The sequence below is a fragment of the Myotis nattereri genome (genome assembly GCF_964212035.1).
Source record: "Myotis nattereri genome assembly, chromosome: 9".
Classification (NCBI taxonomy): domain Eukaryota; kingdom Metazoa; phylum Chordata; class Mammalia; order Chiroptera; family Vespertilionidae; genus Myotis; species Myotis nattereri.
Window position 1 is genome coordinate 7,066,255 of NC_138084.1, and position 26,220 is coordinate 7,092,474.

Here is a 26,220-nt window from a genome sequence, read left to right on the forward strand (position 1 = left end):
TTAGCAAAAGCATTTAAATAGGAAGTGTTGGATATGTGAGAGGAAGGTTTGTATTGCTATTTCCAGGAAATGTGTCATGCTTGATAACTGATGATTTGGGTAAGTTTTCAAGAGATTTGAATGAACCGAATACTTTAGTAAGCGTCTCAGACATGGTTGCTATGTAAACCTTTACAATAGTTAACTTGTTGCTTAAGGATTCCTGTAATAGAGAACTCAGGGTAAAAATCATAGGAATAAAACCTTTTTAATGTCACAAATATCCCTGAACCAAATAGCTTATATGTTTCTAATATCTTTAATGTCTATTATAGTAACTTCTAAATTAAATTCTAGTTGAAGCAACTGCCCCCAAACTTATCTCCATTTATCAGCTGCTTATAATTGTTGTGAGGGAGAAAACAGGTTGTAAAAATAAATGTACTGATTTATCATCCATTGGTGGTTTTTGGAAAGGCGACAAATTATTTCACCTGGGTATCAAGTTTGGGAGCTAAAAATAGAAGCCCTTTTAAAAGTCATCAGCTCTTCATATCCAGAAGTTGACCAGATTTTCCCATATCAGTTCCTTTGGTGTGACAGAATTAACGTGGTCACCTTCCCACCCGGCACCGAGTGTTGCTTAGCTTCTTTTCCCTCAGCCTGTAAGCCTCATTTTTTATCAGGGCCAGGATGAAGCATCTAATGCTTATACTGGCCCTGTCTTTGGCGTCCCAGTAGGCTGTCACCTTCCAGTGTAAGTTGAGCTAAGCAGTTGCTTGGTTTTGATAATAAGGCAGTTTAACATTCACATTTTCAAGATAGGTCTGAAGTGGCATTTCCACAGTTGGCTGGCCTCTCTTTTGATTTTCTTCTTTTTTAAAAAAGTATATTTTATTTAATTTTTACAGAGAGGAAGGGAGGGGATAGTTAGAAACATCGATGAGTGAGAAAGATCGATCAGCTGCCTCCTGCACACCTCCCACTGTGGATGTGCCCGCAAACAAGGTACATGCCCTTGACCGGAATCGAACCTGGGACCTTTCAGTCCACAGGCTGACCCTCTTTCCACTGAGCCAAACCGGTTAGGGCAGGTTTTCTTCTTTTTTAATACATTTTTATTGATTGTTAGAGAGGAAGGGAAAGGGGGAGAAGGAGAGAGAAACATCATCAATCGGTGCCTTCTAAACATACCCCGACCAGGGACCGAACCGGCATCGTGGGCATATATCCCGACCAGGTAATGAACCGGAGACCTTTCTGTGCATAGGATGATGCCCAACCAAACCACACCAACCAGGGCTCTCTTTTGATTCTTGGCACTGCTGCTCTTGAATTTGAAGCCAGCCTCCCAAAGTTAGAAACAGGGAACAGCCACCCTATAGGGGATGCTATTGAGCAGCAGGGCCTTCCTATGGATGGCAGCAGCCCCTCACTGCCACTGTTCCACGTTGGCTTGTGGATCTGCAGCACTTGCCCCCCAGGGTGCCCTCCTGGCTTGCTGTGAGCCCCCATGCCTGCAAGCAATCCTTTCTTGACCCGAGTTCTCTGGTGCTACCCCAGGAAGCACTTTGATGTCAGCCTTCCCCTCCACTGGAGCACCGGTAGAGTACTGAAAATGTCCGCTTAACCTAGTGTGAACCCCGTGCTGCACATTGCTCCACCCCACAGTGAAGCATGGTGGTGGAGAATGTAAATTACCACGGTGATTTTGTACCTGTTGAAATAACTTGAAGACGAAGAGTCCCCTAAACTTCTTTTGATACATAGGCTAATAAACTTGGAGCTTTGGGCCACTGATTTAATCAAGGAGTGGTTGGGTGTAGGGGTCTGGAAATGGATCCCTTATTTCTCAGGAAACCTAGTTCCAGGGTTATAATTGCTCTGGTATAAGTTTCTGAATTTTTTGTGGTTGACAGACTGTTGATGTGCACATGAAGTAACTCAGTCACAAAACTGCCTGAGTAACAGCTCTCACCAGGCTTATTCCTGTGGATTTTGTCCACTTTGTGTAACCCTCTAAAAGTAGGAGAGTAACTGTTCTTTCCTGACTGACAGGCATTCAGTAAACTTGTTTTACATGTTTAAACCAATCATGGATCATTTTAAAAGTAAGAAATGGGTTCTAAAGCATTTTTTCTTTTTCATTTGAGAATATGAGTCGAGGTTATGTTAGTCCACAGCTCTTTTTCATATGAATAAGAACTTCAAGTTCTCGTTCAAATTTGAAGTTCGGTCTCATGTTGGTCAAGCCCCGAGGGTAGAGAGCTTAGGGAGGTCATTAGACAGCCTGAGCATGTCACCTGTGCGGCCACGTTTGGCTCAGGGCATTGTTTTGCCTCCCGCTCCTGTGGTTTCCTCGCTGCTGGTGTTTGACTTTTTCTCCTTGTAATTCTGCCTAACTGATGTGGAGGGTGAGAAGGTCTCCCTCTAGCCTGCTCCTGCTCCTCATTCCAGACAGGTTTGTCAAGAGGCAGGCAGGCAGGTCAGACAAAGTGGCCTGGTGTCTGTTTCCCAGGTGGCACCACCAAAGAGATTTGCTTAATGAAGCGTTGGGCTCACTTCTCAGTGACTTGTACATCCCTGACTTTGGCCAGGATGTTAGTTCTGGGAAATATGTTTCTTTTGTTTTTTAATAATGAAAAGATTTTAATAGCTAGACAGCCATGTGTGCTTTCCAGATTTGGATTCCTCAGAGTTCAAAGCACTTTTTATGTGGCTTTAACTAGAATACAGTAACACCTTCACTTACTTGGGTTTAGTAAGCCTTGATGCTTTCTTTATTAGTGAAAATCAGGTTTGAAACCTCAAGTTCTTTGCTAGTTTATATCTATGTAGAAGCTATAATAGACTTAGCCTTAATGAGGACTAACAATACAGTATAGCAACTATTTATACAGCATTTACATTGTGTTAGGTATAAGTAACCTACAGGTGAATTAAGGTGTGCAGGAGGATGTGCGTGTTTTACATGCAAATACTCTACACAGTTATGTAAGGGACTTGAACATCCTTGGATTTTGGTATCCAAGGAGGTCCGAGGACCAATTTATGGAGACTGAGGGACGATTGTATGTACATAAATGTAGGCATTGACATACACATTTATTATACATTTAGAATTTGCATTCTGTTTATGAAGCAGCTAAAACATCAGGAAGCATTTAAAGGAATACTTTTGGTAATATTTCTTTCCTTTTACACCCAAAACACTTACAATAGGATCTCCAGAAGTACCAAAAAAAAATAAATAAATAAAGGGGGAAAAAACGGTCAAACACAATAATTGAGGAGGACCTTTTCCCTGTGTGACCAGATTTCCTATAAACTCAGAGCCTGGGCTATGCTGCTTGCTCCCTCAGAAAGAAGACTCATTCTCTGGCACGTCTTTGACGTTACCAAGCATTATTTTAACTTGTAAAAGACAGCTGGTTTATTCCTTTTTGATTTAATGAACCGCCATGCTACACATCATATTTTCCAATAACGTATTCAAGACTCGGTCCCAGATTCCCACAACCCAGCCTTGGTGTGCCTTCCTAGCAGCCGCCTGCAAGGCTGGCCCTGTGCCCCATGTGCTCATAGAGTGTCATGTCTGGGCAAGAAGGGACCGCCTGACAGTGTGAGAACGAACAGAGGTGGCGGTGGGTATCCGGAGTTAAAGCAAAAGGCGAGGTTTTAGGTTGCAGGAAAGTAGATAAAGTTTTTTTCAGACCTAAGAGGCCTTCCAAAGCCAAATATAAGGTTTATTTTTTAATTACCCACAACTTGGATTATTCATGCCATAATTCCCTGCCCCCAGAATGAATGACCAGGAAGGAAGGGCAGGGCATGTCTGCAGCAATTTGCAGGATGGAATCCACGATCTCTGCTCAGAGAGGACTGACTCGGCTACAGCCTCCCTCCCAGCAAGTAGCCTCAGGAATGACGCCTGTAGTTCAGCCACCACCTGCTGTTCGTGCCCCTTGTGTGGGACTCCCCTGCAGGAAAGAGTGTGCTTATCTGTCCGCGGGCATCACACACATTGTTTTTTGTCTCCATATTTATTGTTGGGGTAGAGTGAGGAGTGGTACTTGCTTATATTCATAAATTCTTTACTCCTGATCCATAGCATAGGACACACTCCCTGTTTCACTTGCCCTGGCCTTGCTTGTTCTTTTAAATTAGAATATCAACATTTTTGTAGAGTTCATTTTAACATTCCCCCATTTTCCACCTAAGAAAACCCACGTGAGCTGGGCTCTCTAGAAGTGGTGTAGGAAACAGTGTTGTAGACTTTTCAGAATGGTTTCGGATTAGTACTAGAACTTTCTGTCCTCTCTCTAAGGTAGGTAGGATAGAAGTTAATTTTATACTCGTTCCAACTTCTAAAACTTTAATCTTTTTCTTCTTTAAATGAACATTGTGTTTGTAGGGCCGTGGATGTTCTCTAATGCTGTGTGGTTGTAATGGGAGGGGGCAGGGGACGCAGGGAGGGAGGGTAGGTGGTCACTTGTTGGATCTTAATGAGAAGGTTGGTGGTGTCCAGAGGTAGCCAATACACCTTATAATTTCAGACTGTCACATGTCACTTGAATCATCTCTTTCAACTAGACAACCCAATCCTCTCTCAAGATAATTTGCAGTAGGAGACAGAGTGGTCCCTTAACATTTATTACAGTGACATATGCATTAGAATGACTTGTGGACCAAATTCCAAACATTTCCTCTTGGGAAAATTATGTCTGAAATTATTTGAAATTTTTCTTAGAAAACACACCAACTTTTAAAGCCCTACGGCTACAGAAATAAGGTGGTTTCTGAAACACAGTGGGCAAGTAGTCTGTAGAATGTCATTAGAATCATTATATCACTGTCACTGGTCCTGGGGTTGCCAGGCCTTTTCTGATTATCAGATGCAACAAATGACGTCCAATTTTATTGACCAGTTTGGCTTCAACGATGAGAAGTTTGCAGATCAAGATGATATTGGCAAGTGAGTATATTTTCCTGCTTCCATAATTGTTTCGTATGCTCCTGCTCTTTGTGAGACATTCTGTGATTTTCCTGGATTCTTGGAACTTGTCTGCACGATTGAGTCAGGAGGCACTTACCCTTCCAGATTAGTTCTAACCTGTCAGGCCCTGCAGCACCTAAGGACAGGGAGGAATTAGATAGCCTCCCACTAAGAGGGATTGCCTTTGGGCTTGACCTATTTCACAGAAGTTTATTTTTACTAAAACTTAATTCATTCTGCTGCTCTTCAGTCATTAGAGTTAGGGGGCAGAACTAAAGCAGGAAATCCCTGTGTTACTGCCCAGGCCTGAGCAGCACCTTCTCTTACAGCACACAGTGAGGGTGCAGGAGCAGCTCCACCCGTGTTCCCTTCTCTAGGGTCCTCGCCATAAGGCAGAGTTGGGTTTTTTGCAAGAGCCAGGCAGCCAGACCACTCATTCTGCAGTCAGGGTAAGAGGAGCACAGCAGGGGGCATTGCTGGTGCTGTAGAAAACGAACAGATAGAAGCTGTGTGGGTGGTCCTCAGAAATGGAAACAGACGGTCTAGCATCTTCCCTGGGGGAGTAAAGTGTTTCAGAGACGGGTAGCACGGCTCATTGAAAACAAAGTTTTGAATGTTGGGTGGCTGTTCTCACAGGAGACTCCCTGACAACGCTCAGGAATACCAGATTGTTGTGGTTCCTCGCAATAGTTTGTGGAACTACAGCCAGTGGAGGCTGTTGTCTATCACAGCTACAGTTTAGGCATGGGAGAAGCTAAAAGACTTTCCAACTCGCTGTAACCACCATTCAATAGGCCACGTTGGCACCCTGTGCTTCAGGCTCCACTGTCAGCCGCAGGGGTGGAAAGCTGTCAGTAGCCCTGGGAAATCCAAAGGGAGCATTCATGTCTGAACCCTAGGCGTGCACACACTGGAACCTGCAGGCTCCCCACACAGCATCTCTGCACATGCCTGTCTGCACTCATTAAATGCTACTTGTTAGGATTCCATACTCTCTTTAAAATTTGTATTGGGGGACTTAAAATGAAATAATGGTTGATTAGATCTCTTAAGATGATGAGATAGCCCCACCTGTTAAATTATGTCACCAGGCTCTGAATTTTTTTTCTCCTTACTTTCTTCCTAATGCCGTATTCAGGCCTAAGATTTCAGGGCTATCTGTGTCTTCCGTATATGAATTTGGCTGTGCCTGGAGAACGTTTGTGTGCTTTTTATGTTTTGACTTATTTCTTTGTGAGTAATCTTTTCCTGGTTATGGAGCCATAGTTGTCCATGGATGTTAAAAATCTTTTATAGGATGTCTTTGAGGGTGTGTTTATTGTTTCTCAAAAGGCTTCTATTTCAGCCTTCCCATTAAAAAAAAAAATTCTCTCTTTTTAAAATATTTTTTTGTTGATTTTTAGAGAGAGAGGAAGGGAGAGGGATAGAAAGATAGAAACATCAATGAGAGAGGACGTCATCAATTGGCTGCCTCCTGCACGGCCCCCACTGGGGATTGAGCCCGCAATCTGGGCATGTGCCCTGACCGGGAATCGAACTGGCAACCTCTTAGTTCCTGGGTCACCACTCAACTGCTGAGTCACACCAGCCGGCCAGCCTTCCCATTTTATATAAATCCCTTAATTCCAAAGGAGGGGGTATCATTTAATGCAAGAAGGGTATGTGTTCTTTTAATGTATGCAGATTTTAATGATAGTGTAAATATTTTAAATTTGGAAAATTTTATGAATACTGTTTCTGTGAGTCTAGATAATTAACTATTTCTACACTTACATTTTGTTTACAGTGTTTCTTTTGATCGGGTATCAGACATCAACTTCACCCTCAATACAAATGAAAGTGTAAGTATTAACTTAGAAGTGGGAACTGGGTGAGTCAGGCTGCATCTGGGTGCTGTGTACATCAGGGGCTCTGGGCCAACAAGCTTCACCTTAGATTGGTGCTTTTTCACCCACTCACATGGCCGGCCTGCCCTGTGGCTAAGGTGCAGCAGGGCTAATAAAACCAGGTCACTTGTGATTACAGTGTAGACCTTTAGCTTCAAAGAATGCAGTTTGATGCTAGCCTCCAGCCTTTTTCTGCTGTATGTCAGCAGAACTTGGGCCAGATCAGCACCAGCCTCTTAGCCCCAAGCAGTTCTGAAACATGAAGTCACCCACATCAGCAACTGATCTAGTGGATTAGTGTCGCTTGAATGGACACAGTCTTTGTTGTTGTTGTTGTTAATCCTCACCTGAGGATATTTTTCCATTGACTTTTTAGAGAGAGTGAAAGGGGGGGTGGGAGACAGAGAGAAACATTGATGTGAAAGAGACACATCGATCGATTGCCTCCCGCACAGGATTGAGCCTGCATCTGAGTAATGTGCCCTTCACCAGAATTGAATCTGGAACCCTTCAGTCCGAGGGCTGATGCTCTATCCACTGAGCCAAACCAACTAGGTGACACATTCTTGAATTTTAGGTTGATCAGTATGAGAGACCACTGGTTTATTGGCTGATGTGATAAGGTAGAAAGTGCTGACTCCAGTTGGTGCCCATCACTGCTTAGCTGGACTGGAAAAGCTGAGGAAATACAGGTTGCTTTTTGTGTTCCGACAGACCTGAGACTGCATCGCAGGCGGGCAGGGAGTTTTACTAGATGAACGTGAGTCCACAAGGACAGTCCTGGCTTGTATGCTAGTTTTGAATCCAGTCTTAGTGGGGAACTTTTTGTCATTACTTCCACAGAGGCTGACATTAGATATTTGCATTTTATTTTGGTGTATGTGAGCAGCACTGTTTTTTAAAGGAAATAGAGAATGCAATTTACATTGTCCACTTTGGGAGACTTGAGCTTTAAATTTTGTTCTTTTCCTCCTCATTTTTATTTAGGGAAACATTGCCCTGTTTGAAGCATGTTGTAAGGAAAGAATCCAGCAGTTTGATGATGGCGGCTCTGATGAGGAAGACATCTGGGAGGAGAAGCACATTGCATTTACACCAGAATCCCAAAGACGGTCCAGGTAAAGCAGAGTCTGTTCCATTAGCAATAATATCCAGTGCATAAAGCAAAGATTGTTAATAGGAATCGTTGTATCCTCTCCAAGCATGTATATCTGATCTAGAAACCAAAGCTTTTGTCATGATCAGAAATACCCTGGATAACTGCTGTGAGCTGGTGCTAGTATTCCTATCTGTAGGGTGATAGGAGAATGGACGAGTCAAGGTGACCTGCTTGAAAATGCTGGGTGTGCTTATGTGTAGTTCGTGGAAAGTTGTGACATAGCCTCTCCTGACTGGGAAATGATGCCTAGCAATGTGGTCACAGAGCGCTTTGAATAACTTCCTCACCAGTAATAGCAGCAGCTGGGTTATGTATTGTCCTTACACAGACTGAGCGCTTCCCCAAGGATGGAGCAGTTGTTTCTAAACGCTAATCTAACTTGGGGAGACAGACTCATGTCAATTGATACCCATCAGAATTAGTTCAGTATTTTTTCTCCCCCAAATGTTTTTTTTAATATATTTTATTGATTTTTTACAGAGAGGAAGGGAGAGGGACAGAGAGTCAGAAACATTGATGAGAGAGAAACATTGATTAGCTGCCTCCTGCACACTCCCCACTGGGGATGTGCCCACAACCAAGGCACATGCCCTTGACCGGTATCGAACCCGGGACCCTTCAGTCCCCAGGCCGACGCTCTATCCACTGAGCCAAACTGATCAGGGCATCTCCCCCAAATGTTTAAGTCACTATATCATAGGAACCTAAATAGATTTGCTTCTGTACACAGGGAGTTCTTGTTATCTGAGTATTCATTGTCAGAATCTTTATAGTTAAGAGAACAACAGCTGAATGTTGGTGTACGTAATAACAGCTTCAAAGTACATGGAGAAACACTGATCAAACTGCATGGAGAAGTAGACAAATCCATAGATATTGATAAGACAATAGGCAGAAAACAGTCTGGTCTTCTGGACATTCGTGAAGCACTCCAGCCACTGAGCCAAACCGGTCAGGGCATTCTAAATGGTAAAAGACCAGAGGATTTCCCTTCAAGATCAGGAATAAGAGATGTGTATTTGTTCTCACCACTGCTTTTCAATATTGTGCTGGAGGTTCTAGCCGCTGCAGTAAGTCAGGAAACAGAAAAGGCACCTAGGTTGGAAAGGAAAAAGTGAAAATATATCCACAGACAGCATGACTGTCAATGCAGAAAATTTACTAGAATCTACAGAAAGATGACTTGGACACTTAAATGGCTTTAGCAAGATTGCACAATACAAAGTCCATAAAATAGTACTTCAGCACATTGCAACAAACAATTAGAATCAAAATAGCTACACAATACTATTCAGAGTAACAGCAAAGTATTAAATGCATAGGGATAAGCCTGGCAAAAGATGTATAAGATCTGTGCACTGAAAATTATAAAACAGCTGAAAGAAACCAAGACTTGATCAGTGATAAATGTTTATGAATTAGAAGACTCAACATAGTTAAGAGTTCAGTTTTCCACAAATTGGTCTTGATTCAGTGCAATCCCAAACAAAATTGTAACAAGTTTTTTGGTAGCCGTTGACAAGTTGATTCTTAAACTCACGTGAAAATACAAAGGATCTGGAATAGCCAAAACAGCTTTCATACAGGACGAAATTGGAGACCAATACAACCTTGTCTCAAGTAACTTAAGACGAGAACTGAGCTGAGCCCATAAGTAGATACATAGACAGCTGACTTTGATGGCGGTGCTAGGGCAGTTCAGTGGAGAAAGGGTGGACTTTGGAACAAACCATGCTGTGTGTGCAGAAGGACAGCTCAGTGCATACTTCAGAACTCAGAACGGGCCATGGGCCTACGTGTACAAGCCTTCGTGACCTTGGGTTAGGCAAAGATCTCTAAGATACAACATTAAAACACTAGACATGAAAGAAAATGTTTAGTGAGTTTAAATTTATCAAAACTAAACACTTCTACTCTTCAAAGGACACTACTAAGAGAATGAAAGGACAAAGTATACACTAGGAGGAAAACACTGCAGTCGCATGTCTGAGAGGATTTGTAGGAGAGGCTCTGAAGCACTCAGAACTATCATGAGAAAGAAGACAGTAACCCAGTTTTCAAATGCACTGAAGACAAGCAAAAACTTCTGAAAAGAAGGTATGTGGGTGGAAAGCAGCAGGAGAGGAGCTCAGCACCCTTGGTCAGGAGGAAAAGTCAGGTTGACACACACCAGGTACCTCTGCGCCCGTCGGAAGGCTGCTGCTAGGTTGTGCCCCACATCTTTAAGCCGAGGATAAGGCAGCCAATTACAGAGCAGAGTCTTAATGAAGTGACGTCAGACAGATGAGCTCCTGATAAGTGCAATGTGGTTTTCTGTTGTTGAATGACCTGTAGAATTTTCTGGTGGCTGATAGGCGGCATTAAGTCATTTTGGCCCCTTTTTTTCTTAGCTCGGGGAGTACAGACAGTGAGGAAAGCACAGACTCTGAAGAAGAAGACGGGGCAAAACAAGACTTGTTTGATTCCAGTAGCGCCAACACAGAGGACAAGATGGAGGTGGACCTCAGTGAGCGTGAGTCACCTCTTTCTTCTGAGCACATGTGTTCATCTGTGTTGAAACAGTCCTTGAGACACCTGTCATTTGATCCTGCAGGAAGAAGCAGGTCACACTTCTGATGGTGGCACTGCTGCTTCTCTTGGTGTGGAAACACCTGTGTGAGTCTGCAGAAGGGCCATGGCACACTGTCCTCTGGGTGCTTGTGCCGAAGGGGAGAGGCCACAGCTGTGGAAAGATGAGCCGGTGTTGTCATTTGTAGAATCATGAATGCACTGAGCCAGACGAAACACCTTAAAGCTTAAACAGTTTTAAATGGGGTTTTTCAGAGTTTATTTGTGACTCTTGAAACCCTAAAACTCCCTTATTTATGTCCTGCTACTTGCTAAAAAGACTTGTGTTAGCTGGCTTATTAATATTAGTTAACTTCGAAGAGTTTCAGGTGAGATTTCCAAGCATTCAGGTATCTTCCCTTCTTGGTATCAGTGCAGCCCTGCCACACTCACCCAGACTTAAGGGCAGGAAGCATGGAACAGACCCTAATTCAATGCCTACGACCTGCAGGCCCTCACTGAATCCTCAGCTGAACCTCAGCACGTGGATAGTCCCGATCGGAATTAAACAAGTGGGGAAACGCAGGCTTGGGGAAGTTAAGTAACTTGCCCAAAGCCACAGTAAGGTCTTTAGAACTGGAACATTTCTGTTGTACATGGGTGCTTCCCAGTCTCATGCCTCTAGGATAATCTTCCTAACAGCTGGCAGATTCCCCAGCCGAGCATGCCTCCCTACAGCCTAGAGGTCTCCTGTGTGCTAGGAAATAGCCCTGAGAGAGAACAGGGGTTCCACACCGGCTGACAGGATTGGGGATTCAGCATAAGCACTGGGAAGGGAAAGCATGGTGTGCACTGAACTCAAGTATCAGCCTTGTGCCATCTGAAGGGGCACATCTCTGAGGAGGTGGCATTTAAACAGCCCTGCAGGTCAGATCCAAAGTTGGCAGGCAGGTGGCATGGTGACAGGCACCGCAGATAGGAATCAGATGCCCATGCAGATCCCGCCACCCCCACCCACCTCTGAAATCAGCCCGTGTCTGCAGGACTTAAAAGTAAATAAAGCTCCTCTCTGTGCTCACGCTTCACTTCTGACACTAGCTGGTGGGCTATCCCACACGGACCACATCTCCAGCCCCAGCTGGGTGTCCTCCAGTTCAGTTTGGATACTGTCTCTCTGGAATTGGGGTGGATCTCCCAGGGGAAGGCTCGCTTCTGCAGCCTTTTCCCACTTCAGATGCCAGTCACAGTGAGACACGGGCCCTTTGTACTTCCAACCAACCAGCTATAAATCGGGAGTTCCTGTCACCTCTTTGGGTTCCATTATAGCTCACAGAACTCAGAAGAGCACTTGACGTACTACTACCAATTAATCACAAAGACTATTGTAAAGTATACAAAGGAACAGCCAGGTGAAGAGATGAGTAGCAATCTGAAAGGGTCCTGAGCACAGGAGCTTCTGTCCCTGCAGAATTTGTCATGGGCCATCCCAGAAGCTCTGACCCTGCAGCGTGGGGTTTTTTGTTTGTTTGTTTGTTTGTTTGTTTAATATATTTTATTGATTTTTTACAGAGAGGAAGGGAGAGAGATAGTTAGAAACATCGATGAGAGAGAAACATCAATCAGCTGCCTCCTGCACACTCCCCACTATGGATGTGCCAGCAACCAAGGTACATGCCCTTGACCGGAATTGAACCTGGGACCCTTGAGTCCGCAGGCTGACGCTCTATCCACTGAGCCAAACCGGTTAGGGCCAGCGTGGGTTTTTATAGGGACTCCATGAAGTAACTGATTAAATCATGGCCATTCATGATTAGCTCAACTTCCAGCCCCTTCTCCCTCCTACAAAGTGACTTCCCTTGGCATCCAGCCACCAGTCAGCTCATTAGCATATAGAAGAAACCATTTCTGAGATAGGATGACAGAGGAGGGACCAAATACATTGCTTGGTGTCCGTACTAACTCCAGGAGACTGCAGCGGGGCCCTTAGTCCCTTAGCAGTGAGACATGGGACCGGATGCGGATCAGGAAGCATTAAGGTTGTTTCCAACTTACTGCAGTTGAGTGAGTAGCCAACATATTCTTTATTTTTAATAAACTATTTTGGAATAATTTTAGATTTACAGAAAAGTTATAAAGATTTTACAGGGAGTACCTTCCTTCACTCATCTTCCTAACAATGTTACTATGACCTTGGTGCACTTGTGAAAACTAAGCCGTTAGATTAGCACATTCTTGTGTAGCTTTGCATCTTTGTTTGATATTTCTACTGGGGAAAATCTCAGTGGGAATTGCTAAGGCTCAGAGGCACTGCAGTTTGTAGGCAGGTGGATGCTGTGCCACTGCCCTCCAGGTGGTGGTGCCCTACCCGCCTACCCAGTGACTGTGGGGAAAGGGGATGCCTTCCCCCACATCTCCCATCTTTTTTAAATCATTGCCAATCTGTTTCTGTAAAATATCTTGTGTTATATTAAACTACTGAAGTGTTCTCAAAATGAAATTCCTCCTCTCTTTAGCACCCAACTGGTCAGCCAACTTTGATGTCCCCATGGAGACAACCCACGGTGCTCCCTTAGACTCTGTGGGCTCTGACGTCTGGAGCACAGAGGAGCCGATGCCAGCTAAGGAGACAGGCTGGGCCTCTTTCTCAGAGTTCACATCTTCCCTGAGGTGAGCATGGGTACCAGCTCTCCACACCTTCCCAGACGAGAACTGTGGGATGATGTGCTTTGCCGTAGGCACCACACACCATTCCAGTTGGATATGGTGACTTAAACAGACTAAAAATCAACACGAGGAGATAATGCCATAGCTCTGAGTTGCCAGAACAACAGTTACCACCCTCCTTCCTTTCACCAGAGCAAGCTGGGGAAAGAAGGGAGGGAGTAGATCCTGCACCAGCAGCTTGGGAAGACCTGGCCCCAGGTAGCGAGTGGACAGGGTGCTGATGAAGATGGCATCTCCCAGGCCTGCTCTGGCCCCACTGAGCTGTCAGGACAGGACTGAGGAGAGAGGAGTGAGGGGAAGCCAAGGAACTGAGAGGCCCTTCTCTGTGGAACATGATAGAATAATGCAAAATGTGACTCGAATTTAGTGATGTCATGGACTTGTATCTATCTCACTTGTAGCTCAGCTAGTGCTGTAAATTAAGGGGATTAGTCTTATTTGTATTCTCTCTTTAAAATATATACACATATGTTTTTTAATTGATATTTTAGAGAGAGGAAGGGGAGAGGGAGAGAAACATTGATTTTCTGCCTCCTCCACATCCCCTATTGGTGATCAAGCCTGAAACCCAGGCATGTACTGACTGGGAATCGAACCAGTGACCTCTTGGTGCATGGATTGATGCTCAACCATTGAGCCACACACCACCTGGGGTTATTTGTATTCTCGATGACAGCAACCTGTTATTTCGTAATTTTCCTGAACAATATTGTCAGCATTTGAGTATTTACCATGGAATTCATGTCTTGTTAGGCTTAGTTTGATTTGCAAAACATTGTTTTATTTTGTCTACTGAAAAGGTGAGTGAGCAGCTACCATCTTAGACAAATGAAAGAAACCCATGTTGCTTTATAGCAACTCTAAGTAATTGGTGGTAAGTAAGCTACTATTCAGTGATAAAGTAAAATTGGTGGAAAATGTCTCCAAATTATGAATTATTTTACCAACCTCACCCCAGTCCAGAACAGTCAAGTTTCCACCTCCTGCTTTTCTCTGTATCTTTCTCACCGGGAGATAGAAACTGTTGAAGCGCCTCACTTCCCTTCCCTTCCCCGTGTTTTCTCAGTCAGGATCCTAAGAGGGCGGGGCGCTCCGGGCAGTTAGCCTCTGCTTACGTCAGGGTTTCTGTAGAACAGACACGGAGATGCAGGTGCTACTGTGCAGCGTGCACCGTCGCTGTCCGGCCCCGGGAGCTGGTGACTGTGGTGAGGTGGAAGCTGGGGCCTCTGGGGCCTGGGAGAAGTTCCTGCGTTACTGCCTTGCTGAGTGTGCAGATACTGCTGCCTCTGCGTAGAGCCTTGTATCCCTGGAGTCTGTAACCAACTGCTGGTGCCTTCCCAGCAGGCGGAACTGATTTTCAAAGGATTTTTTGTGAATAATGGTAACAGAAGGCTATTACCCACTGCTAACGTGAATTTTCTTTTTTCTAAAAGTACAAAAGAGTCTTTAAGGAGTAATTCTCCAGTGGAAATGGAAACCAGCGCTGAACCAATGGACCCTCTGACTCCCAGTGTCGCTGCACTAGCCGGGCAGCCAGAAGGTGGGTGCAGAGAGCCTGGGTGCACATCCCATGGCCGTCATTTCGTGGCTGTTTAAGCCTTAACCCTTTGCGGTCCAATGTTATTTTTGGAATTCAAACAGTCTGGTCCAAATTAATTAACGGGATTGAATGTTGAACTTTTTAATGTTCTTATTGCTCGACATTGGACCTGCTCCTAGTGCCTGGTCTGTCGAGTCAGCCTCGCGGTTGGACCGAAAAGGGTTAATGTATGCTTAGTGTTCTAGATTTGAGAAGGTGACTTTATCCCATAGCAGGTTTATAGTAAAACCAGACCTGACTCTCTGTTCTTGGGCTCAAGAGCTCAAAGTAGCCAGGAAAATGAGATGGTAGGTCTCATGTTCACTGGGAAACTGAGAAAAGAAATTGGGTGCTCACTCCAGAACCACAGCATGTTGAGCTGTCAGTCACTCAGTCCCATCAGTGTGCAGACAGGAAGCAGGTCTTAGCCTCTAGTGCCCGGGGGAGAAGAACCGGAGTTAACGTGCGATCCAAGCCCCGCCTGTAGCCTGTTCTTTTGCCCCTCGGTACTTTGCTGGAGCATGTGTGTGTATCCGGTGTGGTTCAGGCCGTGGGCCCATTTCCTTTTCACCATATGAACAGACAGAATGGTCAAGGGGATCCAGTGAGTTTTCTTGTTACTCAAAATACACACATTGTTTCTTGCATGGGCCCTGAACTGTTTTCAACCTGGAGAACAGGACTTTGGGAGGAGGGGAGAGGGAGGCGGGTAGTGAATGGATGTGAGGGGGAATTGGTGGTATGTGGAGGGAACAAAGAAGTAAGTCCTGTGCGGCAGGAGCTGGATGGAGGAAAAGGGGGGACATAATATAATACTCTCAACAATAAAGGTTAAATAAATTTTAGAAAAACAAGTAAGTTCTTAGAGAAAGGAGGGTACAGTAGAGGGCACATGAACCAAGGGGCAGGGAAAAGTAATAAAACCAGTACTAATACTGCTTTTATGTGTCATTCTGTTAAATATTTTGTATAGATGACCTCACTTTATCTCTCAGCAATTCTATGGGTGAGATCAGTTATCCCTATTTTCTGATTCAGAAAATTCAGGCACTTGTTAGGTGCCTTGCCCAAGGCTTATGCAGCTGGTAAGTGGCTTTTCAGTTCGGGAAATCTGACTTCAGACCCGGGCTTATAAGCACTAGACCAGATGGCTCCCTATGATATAAGAAATAAGTCATCCACCAGGAACCACAAGTAAGTAACTTGGGAAAAAGGGATAGGACCCAAGTGGGATAACTGAAGAAAGAGGTGAGTGAGGACTGGGCAGTGGATAGCCTGTGTGTACTGTGGATGGAAGCGGGGGGCTAGACTCTGTCGCTGCCTCCTGCCCCATACTGTGGGCTGGAGAACATTAGGAACAGCAGGGTCTGCTAGGGAAAGCTGGGTGTGTGAGCTCGTAAGACAGGGTACTCACTGATCCTGTGCTGCAGCAAACGTCTCCATTGGGCATTGCTAAGAAGCCTGTGCCCATCAAGAATTGTCCAAGGCAACAGCGGGCAACATCTCACCCTTGAGGCAGGAGAATGTCACATGGGGTGGGTGGGTCTGCACAGAAGAGGGGTGACAGTTCTTGTTTGGTTGTGGTGTGGATGACCATCAGCTGTGTGTTTTTTCAGTGACAGGCAGTGTGGCCATGGAAGCCAGCTCTGATGGAGAGGAGGATGCAGAAAGTGCAGACAAGGTAACTGAGACAGTGATGAATGGCGGCATGAAGGAAACTCTCAGCCTCACTGTAGATGCCAAGACAGAAACGGCAGTCTTCAAAAGGTAACCAGGGCGAGATCGCACTGGCAGCTTCATGTTGTTGGGAGGATGATAGGGAGAAACCTTAAGTATTAATGTCTTTAATTTGGTTCAAATGTGGGTTCAGACATTAGCCTGACATCTTTCTGATGTCTCTGTTAAACTCTATAAATCTTAATGAAGAGATGAAAAGTTTGGGCCCCCAAGTGCCCCGCCCCTGTCTGGTAGTATTTAAAAGACTGTAGTTTCAGCCTAGCAGATTGAAAATACCCGAGTATAAGAAATTGGTGAATCTAGTTATAGGGGAAATTGACTTGTATACAGCCCATCACAAAGGTTCAGTATCATACTGATCACTTTCTTCAGACATCATGCAGTCTTTAGAATTCAGTAGCAAAACAATAGCTTTGAAAAGGTATGAAAAAACTTCTATAAACTTGCAGAATGCACTTAAATCAGTGCTTAGAGCTTTGGTCTCCATATTGTACAGAGCATTTCACCTCACAAGAGAGGGTGCTTCCCAACTCATCATGAGGCCACTACAAAACAACATGAGAGGAAAATGAATTGCAGGCCAATGTGTGGGCACATATGCGTAAAACTTAAAAGCTAGCACACCAAATCCAGCAATGTTTTAAGTCCTGACCAAGGATATATCTCAGGAATGTGAGAATATTGTGACATTGTTAAAATTTCAGTTGTATTTTTAAAAAGCACTTGATAAGCATACTCTGAAAAATCTGTGGAATAATGAAGGTTGCCAAATTGCTTAGAGAACCATAAGGAAGATGAAATAAAGAGACTTGCCCTGCAAAGTCACAGGAATTAAAACTGATGTTAGCACACAAATAGGTGAGAGGCCAATGTGGTGCGGGAGAGAGCCCAGTAACCACAGGGATGGCTCAGTGGGAGGCAGGGGTGGGGGGAGAGACCATGAAATCAGAGCCTTCCTGCCCTCCATTCAAAGGCAGTTAGTTCCTGGTGGGTTGAAGCTCAGTGTGGGAGACATGCACCCACATGTGGTTCTTTAACCATTCATTGATTTCCCTCAAGAACCTGAGAAGTTCAGTGAGAGTGGGTGTCCTCCCACTCTTCAGGGGAAGAAAAGGAGATTGGAGTTAAGTGATGTGGCCAAAGTCTCATGGTTGTTAGAGTAAAATTCAGTGCATCTTTCTGGCCGGCAGCAGAATAAGAATTCCTTTTTAAAAACAAAACAAAAACGTTCAGAAGTATAAACTATAATGCAAAGAATAGACTTAGACTGCATCCATGTTAAGAATTTCTGGCTCGCCCTAGCCAGTTTGGTTCAGTGGATAGAGCGTCAGCCTACAGACTGAAGGGTCCCGGGTTCAGTTCCCATCAAGGGCACATGCCCAGGTTGTGTGCTCAGTCCCCAATAGGGGGCGTGCAAGAGACAGCCAGTCAATGATTCTCTCTCATCATTGATGTTTCTATCTCTCCCTCTCCCTTCCTCTCTGAAATCAATAAAAATATATTTTTTTAAAAAAAGAATTTCTGGCAGGTAAAGTACTGTAGACTAATTAAGAGGCAGATGGCAAATCGAGGGGGTAAAGGTTACAGTATCTAAATCAACCAGAAACTAGCATTTTCTTTCATTCCTATAAACCAGAAAGGAAAAGATAGAAAACCCAAACCAGAAAAGGGACAAAAGATATCAGTAGGCAGTTTATAAACAAGGACATCTAAAAGGGCTTAAAAATTTTAAGAAAAGATGCTCAAAATGCAGCTGCCATCTGACACCTCTCAGAGCCTAGCAGGAATGTGTGGACAGTGCTGAGTGCTGGCGGGCTCTGGGCTACAGCAGCCCCGTTGTCCTGCTTGTGGGATGCAGACTGGGCTTCCTTGTAGATGGAAGGTGACCGCCTCTCCACTGCTGGGAAATGCCGGGCTGTCCCCTGTGACCCTGTGCAGTGGCGTGCATTGCCCTGTTGTACACAGAGACGTGGAGGTGGAGGACAGTTCAGCACTGGTTGCTGCGAGAAGCAGGTAGAACCAGAGGTGCACGCCTTGGGGGGCACTGTCAGCAGGGCAGACGGACCTTCCAGAGTGTGCTCCTCACAGATGGTCCCGGGTGCAGATTCAGTGCCGGTGGTCTGACTCAGTGCACATCTTCATTGACTGCATTTTACAGGAATGGAATGCAGGAGGGGCAGAAGGAGGTTTGTAGTTATGAGCACATGAAAGAGTACATGCTAGTATTATTTATTGATACTCCATCATTTCCCATACGGACAACTGTGTGACAACTCAGGGTAGCTGCTTTGCTGGTCAGGGAGTGGGAGTGGGGATGAAGAGGAATAAAGAGGCAACTCAGATTGTCAACAAATCTGTAGACTACAGGTCATTTTCCTCATCACTTGACCTACCCATCTGAAAGCCACCCCAGAAATCATCCTAAAATTAGGCTTTTCAAAGGGAACCTCCAATTTCCTTTATTTCAGTTTAGGGGCATCTTGATTGTGTCAAAATAGAAATCCAGACAGAATAGGCAAATGTCTGAAATTTTAGCCCACAAACAGTTGAAAGCATTTGCTACTTGTGTTTCTTCACCAAGAGCCATCTGAGGGGAAAAATAACCCTTTCATGTTCCCCACGCCCTCTGACCCTCCAGCCCATCTCTGCCTCTTCTGGCCGCAGTGCTTGGCTCTCTTCCTTGAGGGTGTTGTACTTCTCACTCGTGGTCGGAGGACAACTCGAGAAGGTCAGGCACCCTGGAACCTGCTCCCGTGACCTCAGCCAGCAAACTGATGGGGGTCTGTCCTACTGATGGTTTGAATGGTGGGCTCAACCCAAAAGCAAAATGCTTAACTAAAGACTCATTCCTTCAAACAGGTTCATTTGACACCTTCACCGAGTCTGCAGATTTGCTTATGTGCAGTCGTGGACATATTAGCCCCACCCCTCATTATAGGAGTGTTCTGAAACTCTTGTACATTTCTTTTCTGTTTTGCACACTTGGCGTCAGAGTGTTGAAATCCTACCGGTATGTAAGCCACAGGGGCCGTTCTTTATCAACGCCAGCTGCATCACATCGTCCCTCTCAGATCCCTCCTGCGTGATCCTCTCCTCCTGTCGTTTCCCAGTCACTGTCTGTGCCCCTGTGTCCCTCACCTGAGCATGCTCAGCCCAGGGCTTGTGACTCCATGGCAGTCATGACTCCAGAGCCATTGCATGATCCCTCCTCCACTCGGCGCTGTCACTGCGGGCTCTAATGCTGCCTCTCATCCTCTTTACCACAGCGAGGAAGGAAAACTGTCTACCTCTCAAGATGCTGCTTGCAAACATGTGGAGGAGAGCCCTGAGCCGGCTGAGGCGAAGTCTGCAGCCCCCCGGCCCCCCAGCAGTAGTCCTGAGCAGAGGTAACCACCCGCTTTCTCAGGTCTGCCCAGGCCCTGCTCTGGCTTTGGCTGTTGGCTCCTGGGCACTGGGAGGAAAGTTGGCACAGGAGGGCAGGGGGAATCATTAGAATTGTCCTCGAACATTCAGTGACTTAACTCAGCACAGTAGTTTTCTCAGTCCTTATGGGATCAGTGATTGCGCTCAGAACTTAGAAATAGTATCTCCTCACAGCACAAGTCGAAAGCTAACCATTTTTGGAGCTTCAGTAACATCGCTGGCTCTTTAAGAAATTACCATAAATGGCCCTAACCGGTTTTGCTCAGTGGATAGAGCGTCGGTCTGCAGTCTGGGGGGGTCCTGGGTTCGATTCCGGTCAAGGGCATATTCCCATTGGGGGGTGTGGGGGAGGCAGCTTATTGATGTTTCTCTCTCATCGATGTTTCTAACTCTCTATCCCTCTCCCTTCCGCTTTGTAAAAAATCAATAAAAAAATTACCGTAAGTGGAAGGGTCTCTCATGCTGGCATCCTCCCCCCTCCCCCTTTGTTTGTGTTTGTTTGTTTTTGATGATAAACAAAATGCTAAGTTGAGACCGATTGAGCCCTCCAGGATTGGGTTCCCTTGGCCATGGCATCCAGGTTCTCATGGGCCCTGTGGAGTCATGCAGCCGCCAGCACGAGAGGCTCCTGGTGCCTGTTCTCCTGTGGACGTGCCCATGTGACACACGCAGAGAACTTCCCTGGAGACCCTTCCATTTGTGGAGCTAAATCCTCTCCACCCCTGATGAGTCCATGTGTGGTTTGATTTTTATAAAATACTTTATCTCAAGTGTGAAAATCCCAGATTTTCTTCCTGGTCACCTTTTGCTTAGGCCAGAGTCCCGCTGCCACCACATGGCCTCACAGGCTGATCGGGGGCAGCCTAGACACACACCCCAGAGCTCCCGCCAGGATGAGGCCTGGTCCTGGGTCCACTGGGACTTTTCTCAGCACTTTTGATTAGATACTTCTACGTCTGAATAATCCTTCCCTAAGGAATAAAATAACTTTTAAAGTCATTTCACATAAGTGCTTTCTCCCTCGGCAGCCCTGGCAATTGTCTAATCATTTTAGGGGTAACATAGCCAGTGGGGCCAGCAGGGGGCACTCTCCGTCCACTGGTCAGCACATCTCTACAGCAAGCATATCAGACTCGCAGAAACTGCCTTTGTTTCTCTCATGGAAATTCTAGCCAGAATGAATGTGATTTTTTAAAATATATATTTTTTGCTTGTAAAACCAATTAATTATGAGAACTATTGGGCATGTTGGCTCTAGTGAAGGCTTTGGGAGGAAGAAGCAGTTGACACTCCAGCTTTGGAGGACCTAGCCCCAGCTGTGCTGCTAAGGGTGAGAACAAGTCACTTTTTGCCTGGGTTTTCAATATGTTGTTTTTTTTTAAAAAAAAATATATTTTATTGATTTTTTACAGAGAGGAAGGGAGAGAGACAGAGAGTTAGAAACATCGATGAGAGAGAAACATCGATCAGCTGCCTCCTGCACATCTCCTACTGGGGATGTGCCCGCAACCCAGGTACATGCCCCTGACCGGAATCGAACCTGGGACCTCAGTCCGCAGGCCGACGCTCCATCCATTGAGCCAAACCGGTTTCGGCTTCAATATGTTTTTGATAAAGGCCCTTTGTAGGTCTGATTGCTAATCATTTGTCATCTCCCTGGTTTCTAGTTATAATTCTCTTGATTTTGAGACCTGTCTAGAAGGCAGAATAACCCACGTCTGTCCCAATTGCGTAGTTGCTTCAGGAGTCTGGCTTCAGGAGTCTGGCTTTGGCCTCTCTGACATGAGAGAGGCACAGAAGGCTATGGGTGCGTTTCCTTGGCTCTCTGAGTGCAGAATTGTTCGCTTCAGGAAACCCACTTGCTCCTCCCTTCGGAGAACCCTCTGGTATGAAGAGCCCCGCCTCAAATCTGCAAGGCAGAGGTGGCGGAGGAAATGTGGAGCGAACCAGTGGAGAAGCTAGCATCACTGTGTCCATATGGACATTTGTCCTTTCGTTTTCCCTCCAGTCAGTGGCTCAGTATGGCAGCCGTTGGTCCAAGCCCGGGGAGAAAGCAGAGCAAAACAGACAGACAATATAAGGAAGCACAGAAAAGGCGATAAGAATAAACAACTGGGCAAAGGAACGGGCGTCCCATTTTAGGTAGGCTGGCGGGCAAGGCCTCTGAGAAGGTGACATTCGTGTTCTTAAAGCAAATGGCAGTGCTGAAGATAAGAGCCATTTGGGACTTCCCCACCGTGGCTCCTGTCACAGCCAAACATTGATGGACGTGCCCTATTGCTCGCAAAGATTTGCAGCACCACAGGATTTTATTTTTCACTACTGTTCACCAAGCATGTCCAAGACCTGTGCCCGCCAGCATGCTAAGCACTTTGTACACATTGTATACTCAGGAACGCCTGTCTGGGGATCATTGTCCCGCTCTTACAGGGTAAGAAATTAACTATGGTCATACAGCTTGTAAATGGTGAAGGTGGTGGGGGGTATGTGCCCGGCTATGTCTGCTTCCAGAACTCTAGGTTCCTGCTTCTGATACAGTGAGACATCGGCAGATATAAGTAGTGTGCAGCTGCCCTCTTGGCTGTTACTAGCAGGCTTCGAAAGCATTCCGTTTGTGAGTGTCGGTGCTGGTTCAGAAGTACTGTGTGCTTCCCTGTTTGGCCTCCAAGCATCCTCTTGCCCAACTCTGTAAGATTTAGTAACGCCATCCGGAATATCTGACATGTCTAGGTTGTCGTTCTGGCAGGAAGGCAGGCAGACGTTCTGATTCTGTCAGCACTTTGTCCAGGTAGTGCCACCTCTTCCCCCCCCACGGTAACCTCACCTTGGCTTTGTGGGAACATTTGTTACAGTGCACACCTGTTCCTGTTGATTGGAGGAAGAAACAGGAATTTGCTGCTCCACTTAGTCATGCATTCATTGGGTGCCTCGTGTATGTGCCCTGGCCAGGGCGCTGCAGTGCATACCTTTGTTTGCAACAGTTGGTCCTGTTGACAAGCTTTTCCTTTTTTCCTCAGTAGCAGAATCCTGTTTTTCAAGTGAAAGCTTATGTGGATTTCAGTACATGGAAGCGATAAGAGACTGCAGTGAAGGAGGGATGAGCAAATGGCCCCGAAGGCTCTGGGAGCAGAAGTTTAAACCGCGGACCTGGCCTGTGCCTGTGCTCCTAGCGCTGAGCGGGGCTCTCCGGGAGCCTGCGTGGCTGCTGCTGGCCGGTGCTGGGTAACCTAGCTTAGATGGAGCTTAAATGCTCTTCAGTTAGAGTTTCTGGAGCTTTAGATAAATTCATTTATGAAGCATTTCATACACAGCTGCTGAGTGCCAGGCTTAGTGGTAGGCATGGCACAAACGATATTAAAATCACCTCCGCCCTGAGAGCTAAGTGAAGCTAACTTTCCGTCTCACGTTCTGCCTAATGCCTCAGATATCTGTCTTACTGCGTAGGACTGACCAGCCAAGCGTGCCAGGCGACACATCCGTGAACGGCCCTGTATGATGAGTGACCTCTGTGCTGCTGAGGACTGCAGGCCGCCACCAGGCAGGGCTCCGGGGCTTCAGTTGGGCCGCCACGCGCCCCTGCTGCCTCGCTCTGCAGGGGATCAGGACCAGCAACCTTTCTACTCCAGATGCTAAGACATTGTACAGAGAAATTGGGACGTGTACAAATATTGCATATTGACAAATACCAAGAATTTTTGCGTATGTTTATATTGTATTGTTCTAAATAATGGGTAGCCTGTGAAATAAGATCTTGCCACCCATGTAATAATAGTAGTAATACTATAGTTAAAATGGCTGTAAGAATAGTTTTATAAAAGTGAACACAGAGCTATTGTATTTGAAACATAACTATTTGACAATTATTAGTGTGACCAAAGTATTAGGCAGTTTTCATACATTTTTCACCTTGTACAAAATTCTGAATTCGTTTTCTTCCAGGTTGGCAGGGAGTAAGTAGTGGGATTGGAATGCCCTCTGAGTGTTATTTTGGTTGTTCTTAACTCACAAAAGTGATTTTGAATAAGAAATACTTGGTGTTCTTTTTATAACCAGTTTTTGATTGGTAACTGTTTTTTCTGTATTGTTTAAAACGGATCAAAAATGTAAGTCTATTGGTAGAGATGAGTATTTATTGCTACAACTTAGTTGATGAATTGATGTTATTGTAAAGCCATATGTTCTGTTAAAGTCTTGTTTGCTTGAAATGATTATTCCTGCAGGTGAAACACTAGAATTTTTGGAGTGTACATGGCTTGTGGTTTGGTTTCTTTGTTTTTTGTTTCTGTTTTTTGTTTTGTTTTGGTAGTTCATCTGCCTTTTAACCCATTCACCAAAATTTCCCTTGTTAACAGGCACCACCAATGGACATTTCTGAGCAGTCTGCGTATTTAACATACCAAGATCATATTAGGCGAGTCCGTTGAAAAATGCTCGTGCTGCTAATGGAATTAGAGTGCGTTCATTTTACTGGCTAGCGTTTAAACCTAGAAATCAGACTGTGGCACCTCAGCATGTTAATTGTTTCCTGTGCCCTGTGAGGTTTTCACTCGTAAATTCTCAACCAGTCTATATTTTTTAGAGCTGGTCTATGTATATATATATAGTGATTATGGATACTAATTCAATGTAATTTATAATTTTCTATGTCAATATAAAAATACATCACAGCCTTCAAACAGCTGAAGCAATATGTTGTATATTGCGTACCGTCTGGTGAAAGGGTTAAATGACTTCACCTCTTGCGATTTTAGATGCAAATCAATTTTTCATTTCTGTAATAGAAAATTATTCACCTATTTTTACATTGTTTGTTTTTCCTGACCAGTATTTAAAACCAAAAGGATATTCTGAGAAATGGCCAACAATTTTTTTAGAAATAGCCTCCCAAGCAACGTGCCTAAACATTACATTGCATATGGAAATAAAAGAATCAAACATCTGATGCCTTCTCTTTCGTTCACTTTCCCATTGTAAGTGATGTAGAGGCTCCTGCGAGTAGCAGACTTGGCACCAGGGGCAGTGGGGTCAGTGGTGTGCCCGGGGCAGGCTGCGTGTGCCCTCAGCCTTTGTGCGTCTCCTCCCTCCTCAGGAACCTCTGCTGTGGCTCCTCTTCCAAGAGACTGTCTCGTGTGTTCCCCTCTGGATCGGGGCTTCAGCTTGTCTCAAGGCTGCTGACTTACGTGGCACAGGACTTCGGGGACTCCCGGTGATGGGCGCGCTCTTAGCTTGCCTGGTGGAGAGCTTTGCCAGCAACACCAGGGCTTGGCTTCAGGGTGGCACATACTGTCCCATGTGGTTTGATTTGGTTGGCATCTTTGTCCCACCCAAGGTAACAGTGTTGTATACCCTCCTCCTAATGCTGATGAAAGAGCGTCGGAGTTTTCTTTGGGGCTGTGTTTGGTGTTGCTTGTCTTATGTGCAAGGAAGGCACGAAGATGGCAAGAACAGGGCCAGTTGGCCAAGCATGTCAAACTCAAGGGCTAACGGCCAGATAAACAAGGTGTAAGTGTATGGGCTGCAAAAAAACAAAAGCTCCGGTTTTCATAGAAACATAGGTTTATTTCAGCAGAGACATGCTGAATACAAAGGGCTGAAATAAATGAATAACCGTTAATATAAAATAATAGAACATTTTAATAAAAATTAATATTTTTTTCTTGAACATTAACTGAATAACTGCACAAATTAATCAGTGTAGCTCCCATCCACCACATCCAGATGCAGAGAATCGGCCTGGCGCCCAACCTTCCAGCGCACCAGGAGCTAGTGCTCAAGACATGGGGAGGCCGAGGCCGGGATTGGCTGGGCAGTGTTGGGACGGTCTACCAGAAGCAGCTGCCCTGTGAGGAGGAAGTCGGCCTTCCCCTGGGGAAAGGGGCTGCTGGCTGGAAGGTATAGGGGTGGGGCCTTGCGTAAATGCCTCTCCCTCTGACCTTGATTTTTAGTTTTTATACATGTATATATTTTTTCTTTTAATCTTTATTGTTGAAAGTATTAAATAGTTCCTTCTTTTGACCTTGATTTTTAAAATTGGCCTCAGAACTCGGGGAGCTTCTTTTTTTTAATTTTATTAATTTTAGAGAGGAAGAAAGAGGGAAAGAAACATCAATGATGAGAGAGAATCGTTGATTGGCTGCCCTGCACATTCCACACTGGGGATCAAACCCGAAACCTAGGCGTGACCAGGAGT

The 26,220-nt window shown here is 45.3% G+C and overlaps 1 protein-coding gene across 9 annotated transcripts in view; it reads left to right on the plus strand.

Moving 5' to 3' along the window:
• The window catches only part of PPP6R3 (protein phosphatase 6 regulatory subunit 3), a 76,347-nt gene extending 51,375 nt beyond the window's left edge, over positions 1–24,972 (plus strand). For 2 of the 9 annotated variants that reach the window (XM_081099856.1, XM_081099858.1), the window contains 10 exons: positions 4,857–4,954; positions 6,762–6,816; positions 7,849–7,979; positions 10,411–10,532; positions 13,081–13,234; positions 14,725–14,831; positions 16,487–16,637; positions 19,600–19,617; positions 19,874–19,993; positions 23,475–24,972. In XM_081099856.1, the coding sequence (XP_080955982.1) occupies positions 4,857–4,954; positions 6,762–6,816; positions 7,849–7,979; positions 10,411–10,532; positions 13,081–13,234; positions 14,725–14,831; positions 16,487–16,637; positions 19,600–19,617; positions 19,874–19,993; positions 23,475–23,526 (1,008 nt within the window). In that variant the 3' untranslated portion in view covers positions 23,527–24,972. Of the gene's footprint in view, positions 1–4,856; positions 4,955–6,761; positions 6,817–7,848; positions 7,980–10,410; positions 10,533–13,080; positions 13,235–14,724; positions 14,832–16,486; positions 18,270–19,599; positions 19,618–19,873; positions 19,994–23,474 lie in introns of those variants that run through there. The other 7 variants (XM_081099852.1, XM_081099859.1, XM_081099853.1 and 4 more) reach the window with 6 other exon arrangements.
• The last annotated feature ends 1,248 nt before the right edge of the window (positions 24,973–26,220 follow it).